The sequence below is a fragment of the Prionailurus viverrinus genome, chromosome A3, assembly GCF_022837055.1.
Source record: "Prionailurus viverrinus isolate Anna chromosome A3, UM_Priviv_1.0, whole genome shotgun sequence".
NCBI lineage: Eukaryota > Metazoa > Chordata > Mammalia > Carnivora > Felidae > Prionailurus > Prionailurus viverrinus.
Window position 1 is genome coordinate 22,404,089 of NC_062563.1, and position 21,515 is coordinate 22,425,603.

The 21,515-nt window shown below is 39.1% G+C and overlaps 1 protein-coding gene across 2 annotated transcripts in view; it reads right to left on the bottom strand.

Moving 5' to 3' along the window:
* RPN2 (ribophorin II) overlaps positions 1–21,515 on the bottom strand; it is a 61,020-nt gene that overhangs the window by 19,662 nt on the left and 19,843 nt on the right. For both annotated transcript variants that reach the window (XM_047852646.1, XM_047852645.1), the window contains exons 5-9: positions 19,007–19,082; positions 17,646–17,780; positions 14,994–15,170; positions 13,297–13,415; positions 11,144–11,249 (exon numbers count right to left, since the gene is read on the bottom strand). In XM_047852646.1, coding sequence (XP_047708602.1) covers positions 11,144–11,249; positions 13,297–13,415; positions 14,994–15,170; positions 17,646–17,780; positions 19,007–19,082 — 613 coding nt within the window. The remainder of the gene's footprint in view (positions 1–11,143; positions 11,250–13,296; positions 13,416–14,993; positions 15,171–17,645; positions 17,781–19,006; positions 19,083–21,515) is intronic.

Here is a 21,515-nt window from a genome sequence, read left to right on the forward strand (position 1 = left end):
TCTCTCTCTCAAGAATAAATATTAAAAAAATTTTTTTAAAAACAACAAAAAACTGAATGTACAAGATTTATTACAGAAGCCGTAAGGACAGTCTTACCTCCTACTCCTAAATACATAGCCACCTATTGGTAGAATTATACTCAGCCTCGCTGCCTGTCACTGAGGTTAGGCAACCGGGTGAATGACAGTGGTAGGGAAGGGAAATTAGATGGCCTTCGAGTTGAATAAATCCCCAGGAAAGAGTTGGGAGCCTCTCCTTTGCTCTTTGAGCTCTGCGCTGAGCAAACAGCTTCGCAACTCACATAGGGCTTGGAACCACATGAAACTCAATGCGGAGAGGCACTGGGACCATTTGAAGAAAAACTGGAGTGGAAGGCTTAAGCAGAAAAGTAGCCAAAGAGCTGTGATTAGACTACTGCTGTTTAGCAAGATACCTCCCACTAAGATCACTTTGCCTACATCCCCCTAGCACAATTGGAGCACACAGGTGCAGGGGATATACAGAGATGGCAAGATGCACTTCTTGTCCTAAAGAGAAGCATAAATGTAAAGCTAAATGTTAACAAACCAGGCTGCTGCTTTAATGGAGGGATGTACAAAGTGCTATGAAAGCACAGGAGAAATAACTGTGACCTAAGCTGGCCTGGGGGTAGCCCTTGCTTGGTTGGGGGGCGAGAGAATGTGCAGCACAACGGCTCAGAAGTCCTCCAGTTTGGGGAGAGGTAGGAGTTTAGCAATATTCCATGCTATAAAAACAATCCATCTTCATAGTTAACCACTCTGCAACCTACCCATCAACACTACCCAGATAATTCATTCCTTACTTCTGTGACTCATTCCCTCAAGGGCTCACCCATTTAATTTGTAAATGTGATCTTAAAATCATCGTCCCACCTAAATTTCCATAAATAGGAGATGGTTACATGACTAATGGTACGTGTACACTATGAATTACCATGGAACAATTACAAAGGACAAGGTAGATGTCTATAAACAGATAAAGAGATATTATCACCTATTTTTGAGTACATCCATTGACATAATTATATTTAACATCACTGTCATGGAGTCTAGGCAACTGGGTGAATTGTGGCAGAGGAATGGTGGAGGGTTGGGAGGAGGTCATCAAGTTAAAAAGATCCCTGAGGGGAAAGCTGGGAGTCTCTATTTTATGACAAGAGCAAAGAATACAGCTGTTTTTAGAATAATCCTTTTTTTTTTTTTAATTTAAATGTTTTTATTTATTTTTTTGAGACAGAAGGAGAGAGAGATGTGGGGAGAGTGAGAGAAGGGAGAGAGAGAGAGAGAATGCAAGCAGGGGAGAGGCAGAGAGGGGGGAGACACAGAATCTGAAGCAGGCTCCAGGCTCCGAGCTGTCAGCACAGAGTCCAACGCAGGGCTCGAACCCACGATCTGTGAGATCACGACCTGGGCTGAAGTCAGATGCTCAACCAACTGAGCCACCCAGGCCCCCCTAGAGTAATCCCTTTTATGTAAACAAGAAAGGATAAACATACATTCATTCATTAATTTTGTATCCTTCTTTTTCTTAAAATGTATAATAATTAACTGTTAGAAATGGATTCCTCTGAGGAGAGGAACTGGATGGAAGGGATGAGAGAAAGCTCTTACATTTCATTATATACTTTTACAAAATTCATTTGCACTTTGGATTTTTTTTAACTACATGCATATTTTACTCCTTTTTTGAAAAAAATAGAGATTATCTCAGCAATGAGACTGTGTGCCATATACTTTTTTCTTTATAAACATTTTGTATTGAAAAGCACCACCCAATAAAGAGAATTGCAAAAATAACCATTCTTCCAGGGTGCCTGGGAGGGGGGCTCAGTCAGTTAAAAATCTGACTCTTGGTTTTGGCTCAGGTCGTGATCTCACAGTTAGTGAGTTCAAGCCCCACATGGGGCTTCATGCCAAAGGTGTGGAGTATGCTCGGGATTCTCTCTCTTTCCCTCTCTCTCTCAAAATAAATAAATAAACTTAAAAAAATAATCATTCTTCCTTTCAGCAGATGGATACATAGAGACAGATGTTTAAAGATTTATGTAAGGCTCCTCAATGTATCCTAATTATAGTGATAGAAAAGTCATCAACTTTTAGCTTTTTCCTTAGAATCCTGACTACAAACTTTCAACAGTAACATGGTCACTAAGGCCCGCTAATCAAGATTCAACTGTGTGTTTTAAAGACATCACAAGCATTCCCAGACAATACACACACATGGATGACAAAAGGGCAGATTGCAGTGAACTCAAGTCATTTTGGGTTTGCTCTCAGCCCTAATTCTAAAAGGCTCCCTAAGTTAAAGGTTTCTTTGTTGCAGAGAAACACTGCAGGGCTGTTCTTGAATAGGGAACAGTTTAAAACAAGTCCTTCTGCTCCTAAAATCTTAATACAAATGAGTCTCTGGAAACACTGAAAAGAAAAGCGTTTTTATACTACTCTTTTAAAGCAAATTGAGAAATAAAAATTATCGTAACTTTTTTCAAAGCCATGTTGTAAAGAATTGAGTAAGATCCCTGTGGGTTAGCTGCTTCTTCCTTCAAACTAACACTTCAAGATTAGTTTTTATAATAGGAAAGGGACTTGTTTAGCCACTTTAAATGCAGCTAAGCCTGCTTTACATTGAATCATGCTAGTCTTTTCTTTGCCTGTACTGCATGCCACATACACCTCAAAAAACGTTTTAACGCCAGGAAATGTAGTCTTTCTGCTGAGAGTAATAACCCCCTTGTTTAGCTCATTACTGTCAAAAATGATGGTGCATTAGGGGCAATTAATGCTAATGACAGCTTCTAAAACCCATGTTTCCCTGACAGCAAGTCCAATGTCAATGAGGGCTATTACAGGCCTTCCACACCAAACCACCGTTAATGCACTCTGACCAATGTCAAGCGTCTCTCAGGAGAGGAAACAGGACCTGCTGACCCGCTCTGAGGTTCTAAGTGTGACTATTACTGAAATTACAAAGTAAAGTTGCGTATGTGACAGAGGTCAGAACGCACACACACACGCGCGCGCGCGCGGACACACACACACGTACATATGCATGCATAAAGCTCTAACATAATGAAGGAGAGATTTTTTAATGCTCACTCCATCACCAGGAAGGAAAAGGACAGCAATGGCCTCAGTTGGGGCTTATTATCATTGCATGAGTAACAGCTATTAGCCATTTCTGCTATTTTGCACTTAAATAATTTTTCCAACAATCACAGAAACACTTGGACAAACGCCAGATTTGATGTTACAAAAAGCCAAGCTGTTAAGTAACCAAGACAGCATAGCATTGGTATAAAAATAAAAATACTGATTAATGGAATATGACTGCAAGACTAGGTATTAACCCTTGCCGGTATGGTCAACTGATTTTTGATGGCAAGATGCAAAGTGTGCCAAGACAATTCAATAGGGAAAGAATGGTCTTCAACAAATGGTGCTAGGATTTCCACATGCAAAAGAAGGAAGCTGGATCCCTACCTCACACCATATACAAAAACTAAGTCAAAATTAATCAGACACCTAAATGTTAGAGTTAAAGCTATAAGAGGAGTAATCTTCATAACCTTGGATTAGGCAATGGTTTCTTAGATATGACACTCAAAGCAGAAGCAGTGAAAGAAAAATAAACTGAACCTCATCAAAATTAAAACGTTTGTGCTTCAAAATCCAAAATCAACAAAGGGAAAAGACAACCTACAGACTGTGAGAAAATATTTGCAAATCATGTATTTGTCAAGGGACTTGTATCCATAGTATAAAAAGAACTCTTAAAATTCAAGAATATATGGGCCCCTGGGTGGCTCAGTCAGTTGAGCATCCAACTCTTAATTTTGGCTTAGGTCATGATCTCACGGTTTGTGAGATTGAGCCCTGTGTCGGGCTATGTGTTGACAGTGTGAAGCCTGCTTGTGATTCTCTCTGCCCGTCCCCTGCTCTCCTGCGGGGATGCACATACATATGGTCCCCCTCCCTCTCTTAAAATAAAAAAATATATATACATACAAAAACACCTCAAGAATATATAAAAAGATAATAATGTATCAAGAAGGGGAAATAAGAGGTATATAGATTGGGACGGAAGAAATAAAAAGACAAAAAAAAAATTTCTTTTTAATGGGCAAAGGGTCATCTGTACAGACATTTCTCCAAAGAAGATATACAAATGGCCAATAAGCACATGAAAAAGCTGCTCAATATCATTAACCATCAGGGAAATGCAAATCAAAATCTCAGGGAGATACCACTTCATACCCACCTAGGAATGCCAGAATGAAAAGACAGATAATAACAAGGATGCAGAGAAATTGGAATCCTTATACATTACTAGTAGAAACATAAAATAGTGCAGCTTCTTTGAAAAAGTTTGTCAGTTCCTCAAAAAGTTAAACATAGAGTTTATCATATGACCTAGTATTCCATTCGTAGGCATATACCTCAAAGAACTGAAAACAGATGCTCAAACAAAAATGTGTACATGAATGTTTATAGCAACATTATTTTAAAAAGCCAAAAAAGTGGGAAAGCTCCAAATGTCCATCCACTGATGAACGGATAAACAAAATGTGGTATGTCCATACAATGGAATATTACTCAGCCATAAAAGGAATAAAGTACTCATACATGCTACAACATGAATTAACCTGAAAAATATGCTAATTAAAAAGGCCAGACACAAACAGCTATATATTGTATGATTCCATTTATATGAAATGTCCCAAATAAGCAAACCATGGAGACAAAAGTAGTAGTTGTTAGGACTAGAAGATCTATTCCTGTAGAATAAGGAATATCTACTATAGACGCAGGACTGCTTTCTGGGGGGACAAAAGTGTTCTGGAATTTGAAAGTGGTGTAAATATAAATAAATAAATATCTGTAAATATACTAAAAACACTGAATTATAAATACTTTATTAGATATGTGAATTATATCCTCAAGAAAGCTGTCACCAAAAAAAAAAAAAAAAAAAAAAAAAAAAGGCCAAGCTACTTTGTATAGAATAAAAAGCTAACCCTTTGCAGATGAGTTACCATAGTTTTAAGGGCCCAGGAATGTAAGGAAATATTTTTACACCACTCCATCCTTTTCTTCTCGAATGGTCAGAAATGGAGAATAAGCACTCAAAAAATAAGATTTGGTTTCCACTCACAGGGAGTTCTCAGCCCAATGAAAAAGCAAACATATAAGCAAACAACGGTAATAGAATACAATAAGAACAATTATAGATAGGATATAAAATACTACAGCAACAAAAATAAACTTTAAGTAGATTGAAGTCCTAAATATAAGGGGGAAAAAACTTAAAAATTTGTAGAAGAAAATATTGCAGATTATCTTTTTGACCTTGGAGTTTTTTAAAGACACAAAAAGCATAAACAACATAAGCAAAAAGGCGTTTAAATTAGGCTTCACTGAAAATAACTTTTGTGCATCAAAAGATGCCATAAAGATAACACTGGGGAAGACATCTGATGCTTATAAGTAAAGCTTACTTTCCAGAATATAAATAGCTCCTAAAATTCAATAATAAAAAGACTAACAAACCAAAAGAAAAACAGACAAACAAGACAACAATTCACAGAAGAGGAAAACTAAAAGGCCAATAAACACAAGAAAAAAATGCTCAATCTCACTAGTAACCAAGGAAAAACATTAAAACAAGAAACCATTTTGGGGCACCCAGCTGGCTCAGTCACAAAAGCATACAACTCTTGATCTCAGGGTCATGAGTTCAAGCCCCATGATGGGTGTAGGGATTACTAAAAAAAATAAATAAAACCTTAAAAAACAACACACAAGACACCATTTCATATCCATCAGATTATCAAAAATTCATAATACCAAATATTGGTAAGAATATGAAGAAAAGAGCAATTTGGCAATATTTAATAAAGCTGGAAGACAAACACACTCTATGACTTCACTCCAGATAAATAAACAAAATGTGCACAAGGAAACGTACCAAGATGTTCACAGTAGCACTGTAATGGTGAAATCTAAATGTCCAATAGGAAAATGAATTAATAAAATCTACTTCGTTCATAAAAGGAAGGCAATTACATGACAATTATCCACAGTTACGCACATAGCTCTAGTTCTACAGGTATAAGTGTAACTAACTGTCATATAATATTGAATGAGAACAAGTGCGTTGCAAAAGGATGCATACAAGACAATGTATAACTTTTGAGAAGAGGCAAATCAATGCACTGAATTATTTAAAAATATGTACACGTGTGGGGCACCTGGCTGGCACAGTCAGTTAAGCATCCGACTCTTGATCTCGGCTCAGGTCACGGTCTCACAGTTCACGGGTTCGGGTCCCGCATCAGGCTCTGGGCCGATGTTGCAGAGCCTGTTTGGGGCTCTGTCTCTACTTCTCTCTGACCCTTCCCCACTGTGCTCTCTCTCTCTTTCTCAAAATAAATAAACTTAAAAAAAATTGTTTCAAATATGTACATGTGTAGCAGAAATATAGAAGTTTCTTACCAAAACAAAAGGGAGAGGGTGGAGCAAATATAGCAAAATGGTAGGGTTTGAAGGAGATGAGTGGCTGAGAACGAGTGAAGGAGATGAGGTACATGAGAATTCACTAAATTATTTTCTGTTCTTTTCTGTATATTTGAAGTAGTCCATACTAAAAAATAAAAGTTTTGTGGGAGCACAGATGAAGGAGTAACATTTGAACTAGACTCCATAGGATGAGCAGTTCAGCATATGAGCAAGAGAGGGGAGGGGCATTTCTTATGCAGGCAGCAAGAGTTGAAACCCAAAGACATGTGCATGTAAAGTATATCTGAGGAGCAGTATGCAGTCAAGAGCAGCTAGCATTGAGGGGGTGGGGACGCACCCACACTGAAGCATATGCACGTGCCTTGTGGAGGACCTTCTAAGCCATTCTCAGGAGTCTAGACCTCACTCACAAGCAATGGGGAACCAAAGAACAATGATTTTATCATTCTAGTGGCACTTAGGGAAAATTAAATGAAAGAGGCAGAAATCTGAAGACAATGGAACTATAGTTGGCACTTAAACAACGAAGGGTGAGGAGTGCTGACTCCCACCCAGTACAGTTGAAGATCCATCTAGAACTTTAGACTCCCCCAAACCTTAACTACTAATAGCTTGCTGTTGACCAGAAGCCTTACTGATAACACAGTCGATAAACACTTATTTTGTATATTATAAATATTGTATAGTGTATTCTCACAGTAAAGCTAAAAATCAAGAAAATGTTATTAAGAAAACCGTAAGAAAGAGAAAATACATTTATAGTACCGTATTGCTTTTGTCGGAAAAAAAAATCCACATGTAAGTGGACCCCTGCATTTTAAACCCTCATTTGTTCAAGGGTCAGATGTAGTTAGGAACTCCCTTATCTACAGACAATATAGGGCTCTACCCAATTGAGAACACAGGGACTAAACAACCAAGAACTCATGCAAAAGACATTCAAAGGTGGAATCAACAGGACTTGGTGACTGACTGAAAGAAGTAGAAAGAAAGGAAGAGGTTAAGAATGACTGTGTCATATGGGTATGGCACTTAAGCTGGATATGTTGTTATCAAGACTGTAAAGGTAGAAGGAAGAAAAGGTTTCAGAGGGGGAAAAAAAAAAGAAGGAAAGAAAGAAAAGTCTGCCTTTTAATGTGTTCAGTTGCAAATAGGGACCCTTAATGAGGGGAGCTAAAACTCGTAAAGGTTCAAGGTGCACACTACAATAGCTTCTGTCCAAATATTGCGTTAGTAACGGACTGGGATCAGATGTCTCATGCCCAAAAAGGTCAGACATGAGGTGGAGAAAAGGGAGAGATGAGAGTTTCAGAAAGTATCTTCCTTTCTGACAAACTTTAAATATAAGTATTTAATCTACTATGTTAAGTAATGCCCCAGTTTTGAAAAGGTCAAACTTTCTAGCTGCCTTGTCCTTTCATTTAAAAAAAGTGAGTGTCATAGGAACCAACTTGAGGAGCTTCCGAAAGGTCAAATCTGGGATAATGTGAGAAACAAAATAAATGATGACAGTAAGGTATCATAACCTACAGAGTAAAACAAAAATCCATGAGCCCAAAGTGTTATAAATAATTGAATAAATAAATGAAGACAGAGTCAGTCAGGGGAGGGATAGCTTTTTCTTACAGAATTCTAATTAATAAATGTAGACAGAGTGAAAAAAAGAGAAAATCACCTTTGGGCAGACAACACATGAATAATGGTTGCAAGCTAGGCCATCAGGATATTTGCAGACTCAATTATAAAGCAGAAAAACAGCAACTTTACAGTAGAGACACCTAGCAGACACCACTGAAACTAAGTGATCAAGGTTAACATCACCAGCAGTGAGACATATCAGTATCATATACTTCCTAAGAAGATGCACTGAGAGGGACAGAGTTTCACTTTTGGAGTATTCTTGCAAAAAATAAATTTAGGGGCGCCTGGGTGGCGCAGTTGGTTAAGCGTCCGACTTCAGCCAGGTCACGATCTCGCGGTCCGGGAGTTCGAGCCCCGCGTCAAGCTCTGGGCTGATGGCTCAGAGCCTGGAGCCTATTTCCGATTCTGTGTCTCCCTCTCTCTCTGCCCCTCCCCCGTTCATGCTCTCTCTGTCCCAAAAATAAATAAACGTTGAAAAAAAAAAATTAAAAAAAACAAAACAAAACAAAAAATAAATTTAATCTTGAGGAAACTCAGACAAACCCAAAGTGAGGGCCATTCTACGAACTAATTAGAGTACTCTTCAAAAGTGCCAAAGTCACGAAAGAAACTATCCTAAATTAGAGGAAGCTAAAGGAACATGTCCGTAGGTAGAATCCTGGATCAGAAGAGGGACATTGGTAGGATAACTAGTGGAATTTGAATTACAGTCTACAGATTACTTAATAGCATTGTATCAGTGTTCATTTCCTGATTATTATCTGGATAGTAATTACTGATATATTACAGTTATACAAGAAGCTAACATTTGGAGAAGCTGGGTAAAGGACATTTTTTATACTACTATACTTGGCTAAGTCCCACAAAGCATCAGAGAAATGAGGAATAGTTTTCCATCCTTAAAAACTAAAAACTTTAGGGGTGCCTGGGTGGCTCAGTCGGTTGAGTGTCTGACTTTGGCTCAGGTCATAATTTCGTGGTTCATGGGTTCGAGCCCCACATCAGGCTCTGGGCTGACAGCTCAGAGCCTGGAGCCTGCCTCAGATTCTGTGTCTCCCTCTCTCTCTACCCCTCCCCTGTTCACACTCTGTGTCTCTCTCTCTCAAAAATAAATAAATATTAAAAAAAATTTTTTTTAACCCAAAAAACTAAAAACTGTATACTTTATATTTTTGCAACTTCGAAATTATTTCAAGATGAAAAAAATGAAAAAGTATAATTTAAAAAAGTGAGGAATGCCTGGCTGGCTTAGTCAGTGGAGTATGTGACCCGTGATCTTGGGGTCATGAGTTCAAGCTCCATGTTGGGCACAGAGTTTACTTAAAAAAATAAAAATAAATTTAAAGAAAAGCGAGTGGGAAATGATACTTGAACAGTGAAGAAAAGAGTTATCACAAACAGCACATATTCAATTACTCAAAGAAAGGCACAGGGCCACTCCAAATTCCCCCTCATCCAACAGAATAAATGACAATGTAAGCAAGTAGATGCAGCAAAGACACAGTGACAAAAACATTGAGAAGTGACAGCTGAAAGGAGAAAGTAATATCATAAAAAGGCCAGCTGCTGGAGCTGCACACAGCTCTTCAGGCTCTATGCCAGCTGTATATTCACCAGAGAACACTAACCAAACTATTGTGCAGGGAATCCACCCAAGTACAGGCTGGGTGACCTTGGACAAGTTACTCTACCCCTTTGAGCTGCATCTGTGAAATGAAGATGGCTCCACCCATGCCTTAGGGTTGTCAGAAGACTAAAATAATGTAAGCAAAAGCATAAAGACCTATGCTTCTCATGTCAAAGGACTTCAATAAAGGGTTTGTACAGATGATTCTAATTCAGAATAAGAAAAGGTTAAACCATATCCCATAGTTTAAGAAAGTAGGAAAATGTAGGGGCTTCCAACTTTAGTTCAGGTCACGAGTTCAAGACCCACCTTGGGCTCTGTGCTAACAGCTCAGAGTCTCGAGATGCTTCGGATTCTGTGTCTCCCTCTATCTCTCTGTCACCCCAACTTGTGCACTCTCTCAAAAATACATAAATAAACATTTAAAAAATGTATTTAAAAAAAAGAAAAAAGAAAATGTATAATTCATCTTAAATAAACTTCTGTGAAACAGGTTGAAATGAAAGCCACAGTGCCTAAAGGGGTATACTTGAATTAGCTGGGAAAACCACTAATGTGAAGTACCTCCTTTCCAAGGCATCAGATAAATGAGGCATAGTTTTCCATCTTTAAAACTGCTTTGGGGGGCGCCTGGGTGGCTCAGTCGGTTAAGTGTCTGACTTTGGCTCAGGTCATGATGTCACAGTTTGTGAGTTCGAGCCCCTCATCAGGCTCTGTGCTGACAGCTTAGAGCCTGGAGCCTGCTTTGAATTGTGTCTCCCTCTCTCTCTGCTCCTCCCTGCTCAGTCTCTCTCTCTCTCTCTCTCTCTCTTTCAAAAATAAATAAAAAACATTAAAAAAAAATTTTTTTTAACTGCTTCAGATTTTCAACACAACTAGAGGCAGCTAAACACAAATCTGAAACACAATTCGTTATGAAACTTACTGACATTCTTTTGTACTTTACCCAGATAGCCTTGCTACAGTGTGTTGTCACTTGATGATTTTCGTCACCTAATTTAGCATCAAGCACTTGTCTAAACCTATCAAGACCTACCATGTAAAACATTACAAGAATATTTATGTCTCAGTGACATTATGGGTGGTTTTTATCTTTCTGTTTCCTAAATTTTATGTAAGATAGTAACACTAAATTATAATAGAAAATGAGTAATTTATAAATAAAACCCACTATGATCAACATCTTGGAGAAGTCTGTCAAACAGCATAGTTTAAACCTACCCTTCTCTTAACATAGTCACATTAACTTGGTAGTAAAGTGAGGTCAATATTAATTAATGCTGTGTGCCCACTTGGTCATTTCATTGGATTTAATGGGGACGAAAGAAAAGCACTCACCTCTACACTATTTGCAATATAACGGTTGTCACCTTCAACTTTGACAGAGAAGTCATAATAACCACTGGAAAATTTGACATTCATGAAGTTTAGTTCAAAAACATCCCTGTTAAAAATGACAGCAGGGTTAGCAAGAACTCACACAGCAAAGCCATGAATGTACCAAATGGGCCACACGCCGCCCTCCTTGAGACCGTCCAGGGCTACACCACTTCACCTTTTAGCTTTCCACCCCAGTTGGGCAACCTCCTGCTCAATCACGGAATATGGTGTGGGGAAAACTTTGACCAATCTCAAACGACCTCCTCTTTCAAGGGGCGTCTGGGTGGCTCAGTCGGTTGAGTGACTGACTCTTGATTTCGGCTCAGGTCATGATCCCAAAGTCGTGGGATTAAGCCCCACATCAGGCTCTGGGCTGAGTGTGGAAGCTGCTTAAGATCCTCTCTCTCTCCCTCTGCCCCTCTTCCCTGCCTGCACTCTCTTCTCTCTCTAAAATAAAAAATAAATAATAAATAAATAAAATAAAATGACCTCCTCTTTCAAGATTCTAAAGTCCCTTTTTTCCCTTTGTTTCCTCCTCTCAGCTCCTAAAACCCACCTCCTTTGGGTAGACTTCCACAATTAAATGCAAAACAGTCTACAGTATGAAACCTATTATGTTTAAAAAAAAGAAAGAGAGTAGAAATGTTAAAAAAGCTGGATGTAGAGCAGTATAATCGTAGGTAATTTTATGTATTATTTCTACTTTCCTATGTTTTGTGAATTTCCTTAAAATGGCATATCTTACTTTTATAAAAATATCAGTAACTTTTATTTTAAAGGGGGAAAAAGGTAGAGAATTCTTAACTCTAATTACATAGCAAAACCCCCAATGTCTTTTACCATTGCGCTCACCATTCCTAAAAAATTTTTGCTTTTTAATTTCACATATTGCCTGTGTATTTTTATCATGGTCTAAAAAATGCATATTCTCGGGGCACCTGGCTGGCCCAATCTATACAGGATATGTATGACTCCTGATCTCAGGGTTGGGAGTTAGAGCCCCATGTTAGGCCTAGAGCTTCCTTAAAAGAAAAAAAGAAATGCATATTCCTGATCTCATTAGCTTACTAATTTAACACTTAACAAAGTCTCTTATAAAAATTGATCCTTAATTCTTTTAAAATTTACCTAACAATATACAGCCATTACAAATAAGACTAAAGAAGAATATTTAATCCTATCGGGGAAATGTTCATGACATATTGTTGTAGACAAAACATAATCCTTATTCAATTAAAAATATATTTATTTGCAGGGCACTCGGGTGGCTCAGTCAGTTGAGCATCCGATTTCGGCTCAGGTCATAATCTCACAGCTTGTAAGTTTAAGCCCCACATGGGGCTCACTGCTGTCAGCACAGAGCCTGCTTTGGATCCTCTGTCCCCCTCCCTCTACCCCTCCCCCGCTTATGCTCTCCCAAAAATAAATATTTAAATATTTAAAATATTTAAAAAAACATGTACATACACACACACATATATATATACACAGACACATATATGTATGGCTTTGTATATGCATATATATATATATATATATATATACACACCTATTTGCATAGAAAAAAGGTTGACCAAAAAAGACAACAAAATGTGAACAGTAGTTACCTCTAGATGGTAGAATTATGGGCGGTTTTTGTTTTATTTTTTGTGTTTTTCCATATTTTTACTACAATAAATATGTATTACTCATACATCAGAAAAAAAAATTAAATATTAAATTTAAAACCAGCTACTTACATCACAATGACAAGACAGAGACAACTAGAAATAGATAGGGAAGGAAACAATAAAACTAAAGCACAATTCTTCTAGTTGGCTTTTTTTTTTTAAGTTTATTTACTTATTTTTTTAGTAATGTCTACACCTAACATAGGGCTTGAACTCATAACCCCAAAATTAAGATTCCCATGCTCTACCAACTAAGCCAGCCAGGTACTCCTCTTTTGGTTTTAAAAATCCTTTTCTTCTATGACTGTAGGATTTTGATATCAGTAAGTCAAATTTACCTAACCATGGGGACATTTTGTAGTATCCATATTAATTTGGGTTATATTGGCTACAGACAAAACAAGTCTATTGGTGCCCTGCAAAAATAAAATCAGCACTTACCCTACAGGGGTAAAAGAAGTCTTCTGGAGGACAGTGGCTCTGGAAGCAACAGATTTAGCATGTTCTAGTTTCACAGTGGCCTGAGTCAGAGGCTGAGACAGAACATTGGTGACCTGCAACTAGAAATAAATTTGAAAATTATCTGTAGCAACAAAGACTGAAGGAGTACAAAATTTCATTTCTGGGGTACTTTATCCATAGGAAGCCAGCTCTGCAGGGGAAAAAACACCTCATTTCAGGACATCTTCACTGACTCTGGTCTACGGTCTATCAGAAATCAAACACAGGAAACACAAGGAGATTGGTAATGGGATAGATTATAGAATATTAGAGGTAGGGAGGATATTAAAGATGACCTTGTCCAATAATCTCATTCTTCAGGTGAGGATAGGCTCTTTACATACACCCCCCTTTATTGATCATCTGAAATAAACAGCACCATCTCTACTTTACAGATGAAGAAGCTGAGGCCAGTTAAGTGGTTGGTCTAAGACTCAACCTCAAGCCTATCAAGCTACGAAACCAATACTACTTTGTTCTCTTAGCCGCCCACTCACAACTCATGGTGAACTATGTTAATCAGGCTATTTCTCACACTAGCCTTTGCTGAGGGGGTGCGGGTGTAAGCAGGGAGAGGAGAGGCGGTTTTGAAGGAAAGGGCACTTCCGCAGGAGAGCATCTGGAGAGGCCACCAGGGTAGAACTGATGCAACTGTCCTGTGTGGAACCCCCATGTTTAGGCATAAATAAAATGCTAATTTCTTATGAAGATCTTAGCTTACCACAGATTTCCAAACAACAGCAACAAAAGCCCCATTTGAGATGACAACTCTATGCGTATTCAAGATCTGTACATTTACTCAGAGATTCAGGCAGCATAAAAGTTCAGAGAGTCAGCATGAGCAGTCTATGCTTGCTGCTAAGTGAGAGAGAGGGCTGTGCTACGAAGAGGCAGAAAGACATACTGTCAACAGCAGGAGGAAGAGACCTGGTGTTAACAACTTCAAGCACCAGAATTACTGGGAAATTTAAAAAGTGGTCTTTAAATAACATAGTTAGAAAGTTCTGGTACTGGAAAATGCCTTTTAGAAGTAAGCCTTCTCGGGGTGCCTGGATGGCTCAGTCAGTTAAACGTCGGCCTTCACTCAGGTCATGATCTCACAGTTCATGGGTTCAAGCCCCATGTCAGGCTCTGTGCTGACAGCTCAGAGCCTGGAGCCTGCTTCAGATTCTGTGTCTCCTTCTCTCTCTGCCCCTCCCCTGCTCATTCTCTCTCTCTTTCTCTCTCTCTCAAAGATAAATAAATGTTGAAAAAAAAATTTTAATTCAAAAAATAAATAAATAAATAAAGCAAGCTTTCTCTATACACCTGGTGTTACAAACCCTGAAATGCAATTTTCTTGCATTTAATTTCTTGAAAGCCTTACTGTTTAAAATCCTCTGGAGGGCGGGGGGGGGGGGGGGGGGGGGGAGAGCTTTTTTTGGATGGAGTTGAAGGGTTCTGTGACTAGTTCACCCAGGGGTCATGTCCCCAGTTTCAGGCTAAGGGAAATGAGCCTTGCTTTACATTTAATGGGTGTGTCCTGGGGCGGGGGTGGGGGGGCGGTTAAGGCCAGGTTTCTATCAGTCTTTGGTTTCTGAAAGCCTTACACTGGAAACAGCAAGAAGAGTGACACAGTTTGGACGTGGAAGCCATACCCGAAGGATAGCCTGCTCGTGAGTGTCAGAAGGAGAGCCCTCGGGCACAACCACAACTGGCACATGGTAGCGATTTTGAGAGAGTGCAGCAGCAGCAGAGGCCACGCTGAAGGCTTCTGAGAGTGACTCGAAGTTCTTCTTGCTAAAGATCGCATTCATTAGTTGGATGACCTGATCCTGAAAGAAAAGAGAAATGCAGCTTGAGATCCTCCTCCGGCAGGAAGGTGGGAGAGCCACCCCTCGTTCCCCACTAGCTGAAGTCATTCTCTATCTGCTTCTTGGTGTTCACAAGGAGGATCTTTCAGCCATTAATCCAAACTGACCGAGAAGGTGAAAAGCAAATGTTAAGATTAAAACCTGGGACGCCTGGGTGGCTTGCTCGGTTAGGCGTCTGACTTCGGCTCAGGTGATGATCTCACGGTCCGTGAGTTCGAGCCCTGCGTCGGGCTCTGTGCTGACAGCTCAGAGCCTGGAGCCTGTTTCGGATTCTGTGTCTCCCTCTCTCTCTGCCCCTCCCCTGTTCATGCTCTGTCTCTCTCTGTCTCAAAAATAAATAAACGTTAAAAAAAAAAAAAATTTTTTTTTTTTAAAGATTAAAATCTGATTTGGTTGTTTTTTTCCATCTTCTGGTTCAAACTGAAATTGACACATTTATTTGTCAACCTTTTATTGAATGCTTACTGTACAAATGCAAGATAACTACTGAGATATGAAAGTATATGACAAAATACATACAACAGTAACCTTATGTTCCAGGTTACCATATGTGCCCTGCACTGTAACAGGTGCTTGACATGCATGAACTCAAATCTTGATTAAAACCCTGAAAAGATTGATATTATCAATGTTTTTCAAATGAGGAAAGTGAGGCTAAAGAAGGTTGAGTAAGTCCTACAAGTTGTAACAGGAGGAAAAAAAAAAAAAAAAAAAAAACCCAAATTTATATGGAAGTCTATTTGTCCCGAGTCCTTCCAGAATAAAATATGTTCTTTCCTGATTCTTCTCACTCTCTGAGCTAAGCCAACTTCTCTCCCTAACCCCCTCTGGGCAGTACACTGGGGCTAAGTTTGAATTCATAAGACCAAACCTTATAACCAACATATACATTAGAAACAAACTAAAATAACTTTCCATTAAGAACTAATGGGCTGTTTAGAGGAGAAAAGTGAAAGCAGTTTTTTAAAAATGTGGAACCTAAAAGGCATTATTAAAATTCTGGAGGCTGTGTGCTTAAGAGGAAACATTTTTCACTTCAATCAGTTTTGTTTTTTAAAATCTACAATCTAACAAAAGAGCTCCCTTGTTCCCGACAGTGTTATTCACAGTCGACATGAAATAATTTTCTTTAATTGTACCAATTACATTTTTCCATCACTAGGCTGTTGACATGTTAAAATGGAGGACTGTTCACCAGAATGGTTATGTCAAAAGCAGTGACAGCAAAATTACTCCAACCAAAATACCTGGTGAATAGAAGCTTGGGAATAAAGCAAGAAAAAGTTTAAGTTGTATATGTAGAATATTGCCAATTCATCTACTCTGCTGTGTACAGGAGAGTTCCTTAATGATTTGTACCATAAGACCCACATTCCTGCACTTTCACCCGTCATAGAAATTAAGAGTATGGGATCTCCAGACCTTCTACACTTAGGGTCAACAAAAGACAACAGAAGAATGCTAACACATGAATAAATTATTAGGTCATATCCTCCAGAGAAAATATAAAATTAATTCAAACTACCCAACGCAGGTAAGTATTTACTATTTACTTGAAGAAACTCAGCACAGAACTCAAAATGCTTAAAAGAAATGAAAGTTCTAACTTGGAACCCAGATCTCTTCTCCTAAAATGAAAACAACAGCATCTTGTATTTTAAATCCTGTAGTTAAGGGTTGGTAACCTTCTCACAAACAAGGGGTACAAAGAGGGCCCAACTCAAAAAGATTTCCCACACACATTCCCGCCGAAGGTTCTTGCAGGTTAACCAGTTCCTCTTGAAACAAACAAACAAACAAACAAACAAAGAAAAAAGAAGAATTAACTCTTGGTAGATGTCTGTAGAAACATATGCCTCTCAGAAAACTATGTCAATCGGCAAAGATTAGCTAAGATTTAGCCATTTAGCCACTGCTGAGGCTGAGGTGGGAGGCAGAAGAGGCAGTTTTGCAGTACAGGAACAAGAAAGCTGGACATCCATTTCATAACACATGGGAAGGAGAGAGCCTGTAGCATGGGGAGACCTGGTTTAGAGGCATCTCTCCCACCTATTATCTGTGTGTCCTCACACATGTCACGTTGCCACTCTAGAGAGGGACCAAATCTGACTGAGCATATTACTCACAGATTTCCTATGGTGATCAAATGAGCCACACATAAAAATGCTTTATAAACTGTTAAGTGTTGTGAGAAAATAAAATAAAATAAAATAAAATAACGCAAGCGTGACAATTTGTTTACATGTCCATCCCACTGACAACCAGTTTCTTGAGGACAGGCATTACATCTTTCTGTTTCTCATTTTCAATGCCCAACTCAAGACACTGGGTGACTACGTCCCAAGGCTAACTCAACAGCCCCCTCTGAAAAAAGCTGTTCTTAGCAGATAAAGTCAACAACCCCTTTGGCTTTCATGCTTGAGAATTATCAGGTACCTCCTTAATGGATGGCTCAGTCCCCACGTGGTCCATGAGCTTGTAAGTGGCAGCCACGAATAATGCTGTTGTTTCCAGTCCTTCTTCAAACTGGAGATACACACCTCCCAGTTCATCCAGGCGAGCAACAAGATCCTGTCACAACAAAATGGACGCATGTTGGAAGTCAAGTGGTAACAGAAACAAGATGAACAAACCTGTCGCCCCAAGCAGACAGTTTTGAGAAATCACACTCCAAATCTGGAGAACACCTCTGACATTTAGCACTTTCTCAATTAAGATGCTTAGGCACAGAGTGAAGAATATCACACAGGCATCTGAAGAGAACAGTATCTGCTGCAGCCCTGGGAGTGTTCCTTCCCTGACCCCTATACTCAAGCCTAAGCCCTGCTCTGGGCAGAGGGCCAGTGGGCCAGGCCGCAGTGCACCCAGGAAGCATCGTGACACAGGCGGATCCCATGGCCATCCTTTTGGATACAACCTACAGAGCAGAGCATTTCTCTTATTCAATGCTCTAAAGGATGAACAGAGACATATACCTCTTCTGGGCAATATGAGGGGGCAGCTAATGTGCCCACACTGGGTGGGGCACCCAGTGATGACACTGTGTGGACTGCCTGTCATCACTGACTATGCAGTCCATGAGAGTAGGCTCTGAGCAGCAGGAGGTCCTTGGTAAAGGAAAAGGTGGAGTAATAAAAACACAGTGACCACTTGCTGAGCACTTATTATGTACTAGGGACTTAAGAACCTCACTTGTTCCTACAACCCCATACAAGGAATTGAGGCTCAGACATTAAAAATTTGCCTGAGATTACAAAGTAATGAGTAGCATTAAAAAATATCTGAATTTGAGGTTTGTTAGGCTCTAAAATCTGTGGACTATGAACCTATACCTACAAAAGGCTGCAAAAGTAGCCTGTTGCCTTATTGATGGTGTAGCTATCCTACCTGAACAAATATCTCCTAGGACATATTGCTCTGATACAAAGAACATAAGTGTGCCATGGATATGAAAAGAAATGTAACTGGCCAAAATAAACCATGCATGTCTCTCTGCAAGACTCTTCTAATTTTTTTTTTTTTTTCAACGTTTATTTATTTTTGGGACAGAGAGAGACAGAGCATGAACGGGGGAGGGGCAGAGAGAGAGGGAGACACAGAATCGGAAACAGGCTCCAGGCTCTGAGCCATCAGCCCAGAGCCCGACGCGGGGCTCGAACTCATGGACCGCGAGATCGTGACCTGGCTGAAGTCGGACGCTTAACCGACTGCGCCACCCAGGCGCCCATCTGCAAGACTCTTCTAAAGGGTTTCAAAGACAGGAGCTGCGAAATTCATTTGGCAAAATAAATTCACACCTCAATCTCCTCCACAATGCTCCTCAAGTCAGCCTGCTGGGACAGGTGGGATGCTGTCTGCAGAGCCTGGACCGTTCTGGAAGATAAAGAGTACAACCCCAATGAATGGCAAATCTCTGTTTATCTACTCTTTCCTATATTGGGACGCTTTCAAGAATACCCCTTTCCTGTTCTTTACAAGTATAACAGTCTCAGTCTTTAAGGAACTTAATCATAATCCAGTTGGGAAAGGACATCATATTACAAAGATCATAACAGCAAGAGAAGGCAGTCCAGGCAACATGACCTGAAATAAGTACCGTGGGCACAGGGAAGAGAGGGAGCACAGGTTCACTCTCCTCTGAAAATATGTTTTGCTCCTAGTGTCATCACACACAGAACACTGAGACTAAGACTTACTAAGTTTTAAAAGAGATACGCTCTTCGGGAGAACAGAATTGAATTCAACCAAGCTGTATGTTGTACAAGAAACTGTGCTACGCAGAACTTAGCTGCCTGTTAACTTTCTACTTTTCTTACTCTAAGACCAAAGAATATTATAGAATCTACATATGCAGATTGTTGGGTAGAATTTGGAGCAAACCAGATGAATGTGTTATAAACAAGAAGGCTTCAGGAAACACATGTTGAATGTTCAATACTTGTGCTATCATCACCCTGCTGGGAGACCTGAAAGTCACTTAATCCTTCAGGCATTAAATAAGATAAAAGGAATTCAGTTCTGAAACCAGAATGTATTCCCTTTTTCTTTTCCTACCATTTATTTCTGATTATAAAAGTACATATTTGTCAAAACTTCAAGCAATACATTACTAAAGAAGAAAGTTAAAATTCCTATAATACCTACTCCTAAAAGATAATCGTTCTCCAACTTATTTTTAGTTTAATGATATGTTGTATACAACTTTCCACATGAGTACATATACATGTACTTCATTCTTATTAACCATGACATAGTACGTACTGTTTAGATGTACCAGAATTTACTCAATCTCCAGTTGATAAACATTTATGTTGTCCTAAGTCACACAATGCTGTAACAGATAGCCCTTACTCATCTCTCTAAATATTTTTAAATTGAAGTGAAATTTACATTAGAAAACTAACCATTTGAAAAGTGAACAATTCAGTGGTATTTAGTATGTATCTCGCAATGTTGTACAATCACTAATTCTATCTAGTTCCAAAACATTCCCATCAGTCTAAAAGATAACCCTGTACCCATTAAGCACTTGCTTCCCAGCTTAATGGGCACAGCCCCTGGTAAACGCCAATCTGCATCTGTCTCTATGGATTTACCTATTCTGGATATTTCATGTAAATGGAATCAGATAACATGTAACCTGTATTTGGTTCCTTATACTTTCCCTTAGCATGTTTTCAGGGCTCACTTATGTTGTAGCATGTATCAGTACTTCATTGTTTTTATGCCTTATTCATATAGTTTTATCCACTCATGAATATATTCCTGTAAGACAAACTTTCAAGGCAGAATGTGAAAGGTATGTATGCATAAGATTTTTTTATTAGATTCTATTCTCTTAGTGCAGATAACCCGGAAAATATAAATGCTGCTTTTCTAGAATGCATAAAGCTGAGGACCCCTGGTGGTGAAGCCACTGCTACTCAACCCCAGAATGGTTACCTATTTCCCAAGACACGACTGGGCCTTTATATAAAACCACCATTTATCAATCAGGTCGATGTGTTGGGGAATGTAGAGAGAGAATTTATCTGCTTTCATTGAGATCATAACAATTTAGATTCCCTCTATGGAAAATTAATTCCATTAAGATGACAAGTTGGAAAATAGGGGAGTTACAGTCCATGGACAGGAAAGCCCCAGAGTATTCAATGACTCCCATGGGATCTTTGTTGTTAAAAAGCACTAGAGAAAACGAAACCTGAATTTCCAAACAAGATAAAATCCCACATCTGCCCGTGATAAATGCTGAGGCCAGAAAAGGTTGCTAAGACAGCCAAGAAAGAACTTTTCAATTAAGGTATCATTTTTCTCTTCTTTAGAACGAGTAAGTGTCATGCTGGTAACAACTTCAGAAGTTTTTAGATTGAAATTAATCCACTTAGCTTTTGAAAAGTTTTGTCACTGGCTTTAATTACTTATTCCCCAGTCAGCAATTTCTTTCCCTCTGAAGTACTTTTTCAAACACTAAGAAAGCCAATCTTGTCTTGCTAATATACAGCAAATGATTTAAAGAAATGAGGTTATAGGACACCACAATGGCATCTTTTCAGATGGTTCCTTCAAACCTACAATTTTTTTTTTCTGCATTCTACACAAGTTTATGAACATTCATATCCTAGAATAAGTCCACTTAAATGTAAATGACCCATTTACAAGTCCTAATTTAGATCCAATTTCCTTACACAGGGCAAGTCAGTAGTAATGTTATATAAGGCACCCTGCCAGTTTGATCTTCACAATAACCCTATGAGACAGATACCACTCTCTCCATTTTACATATGAAAACACTGAGGTTTAAGGGGG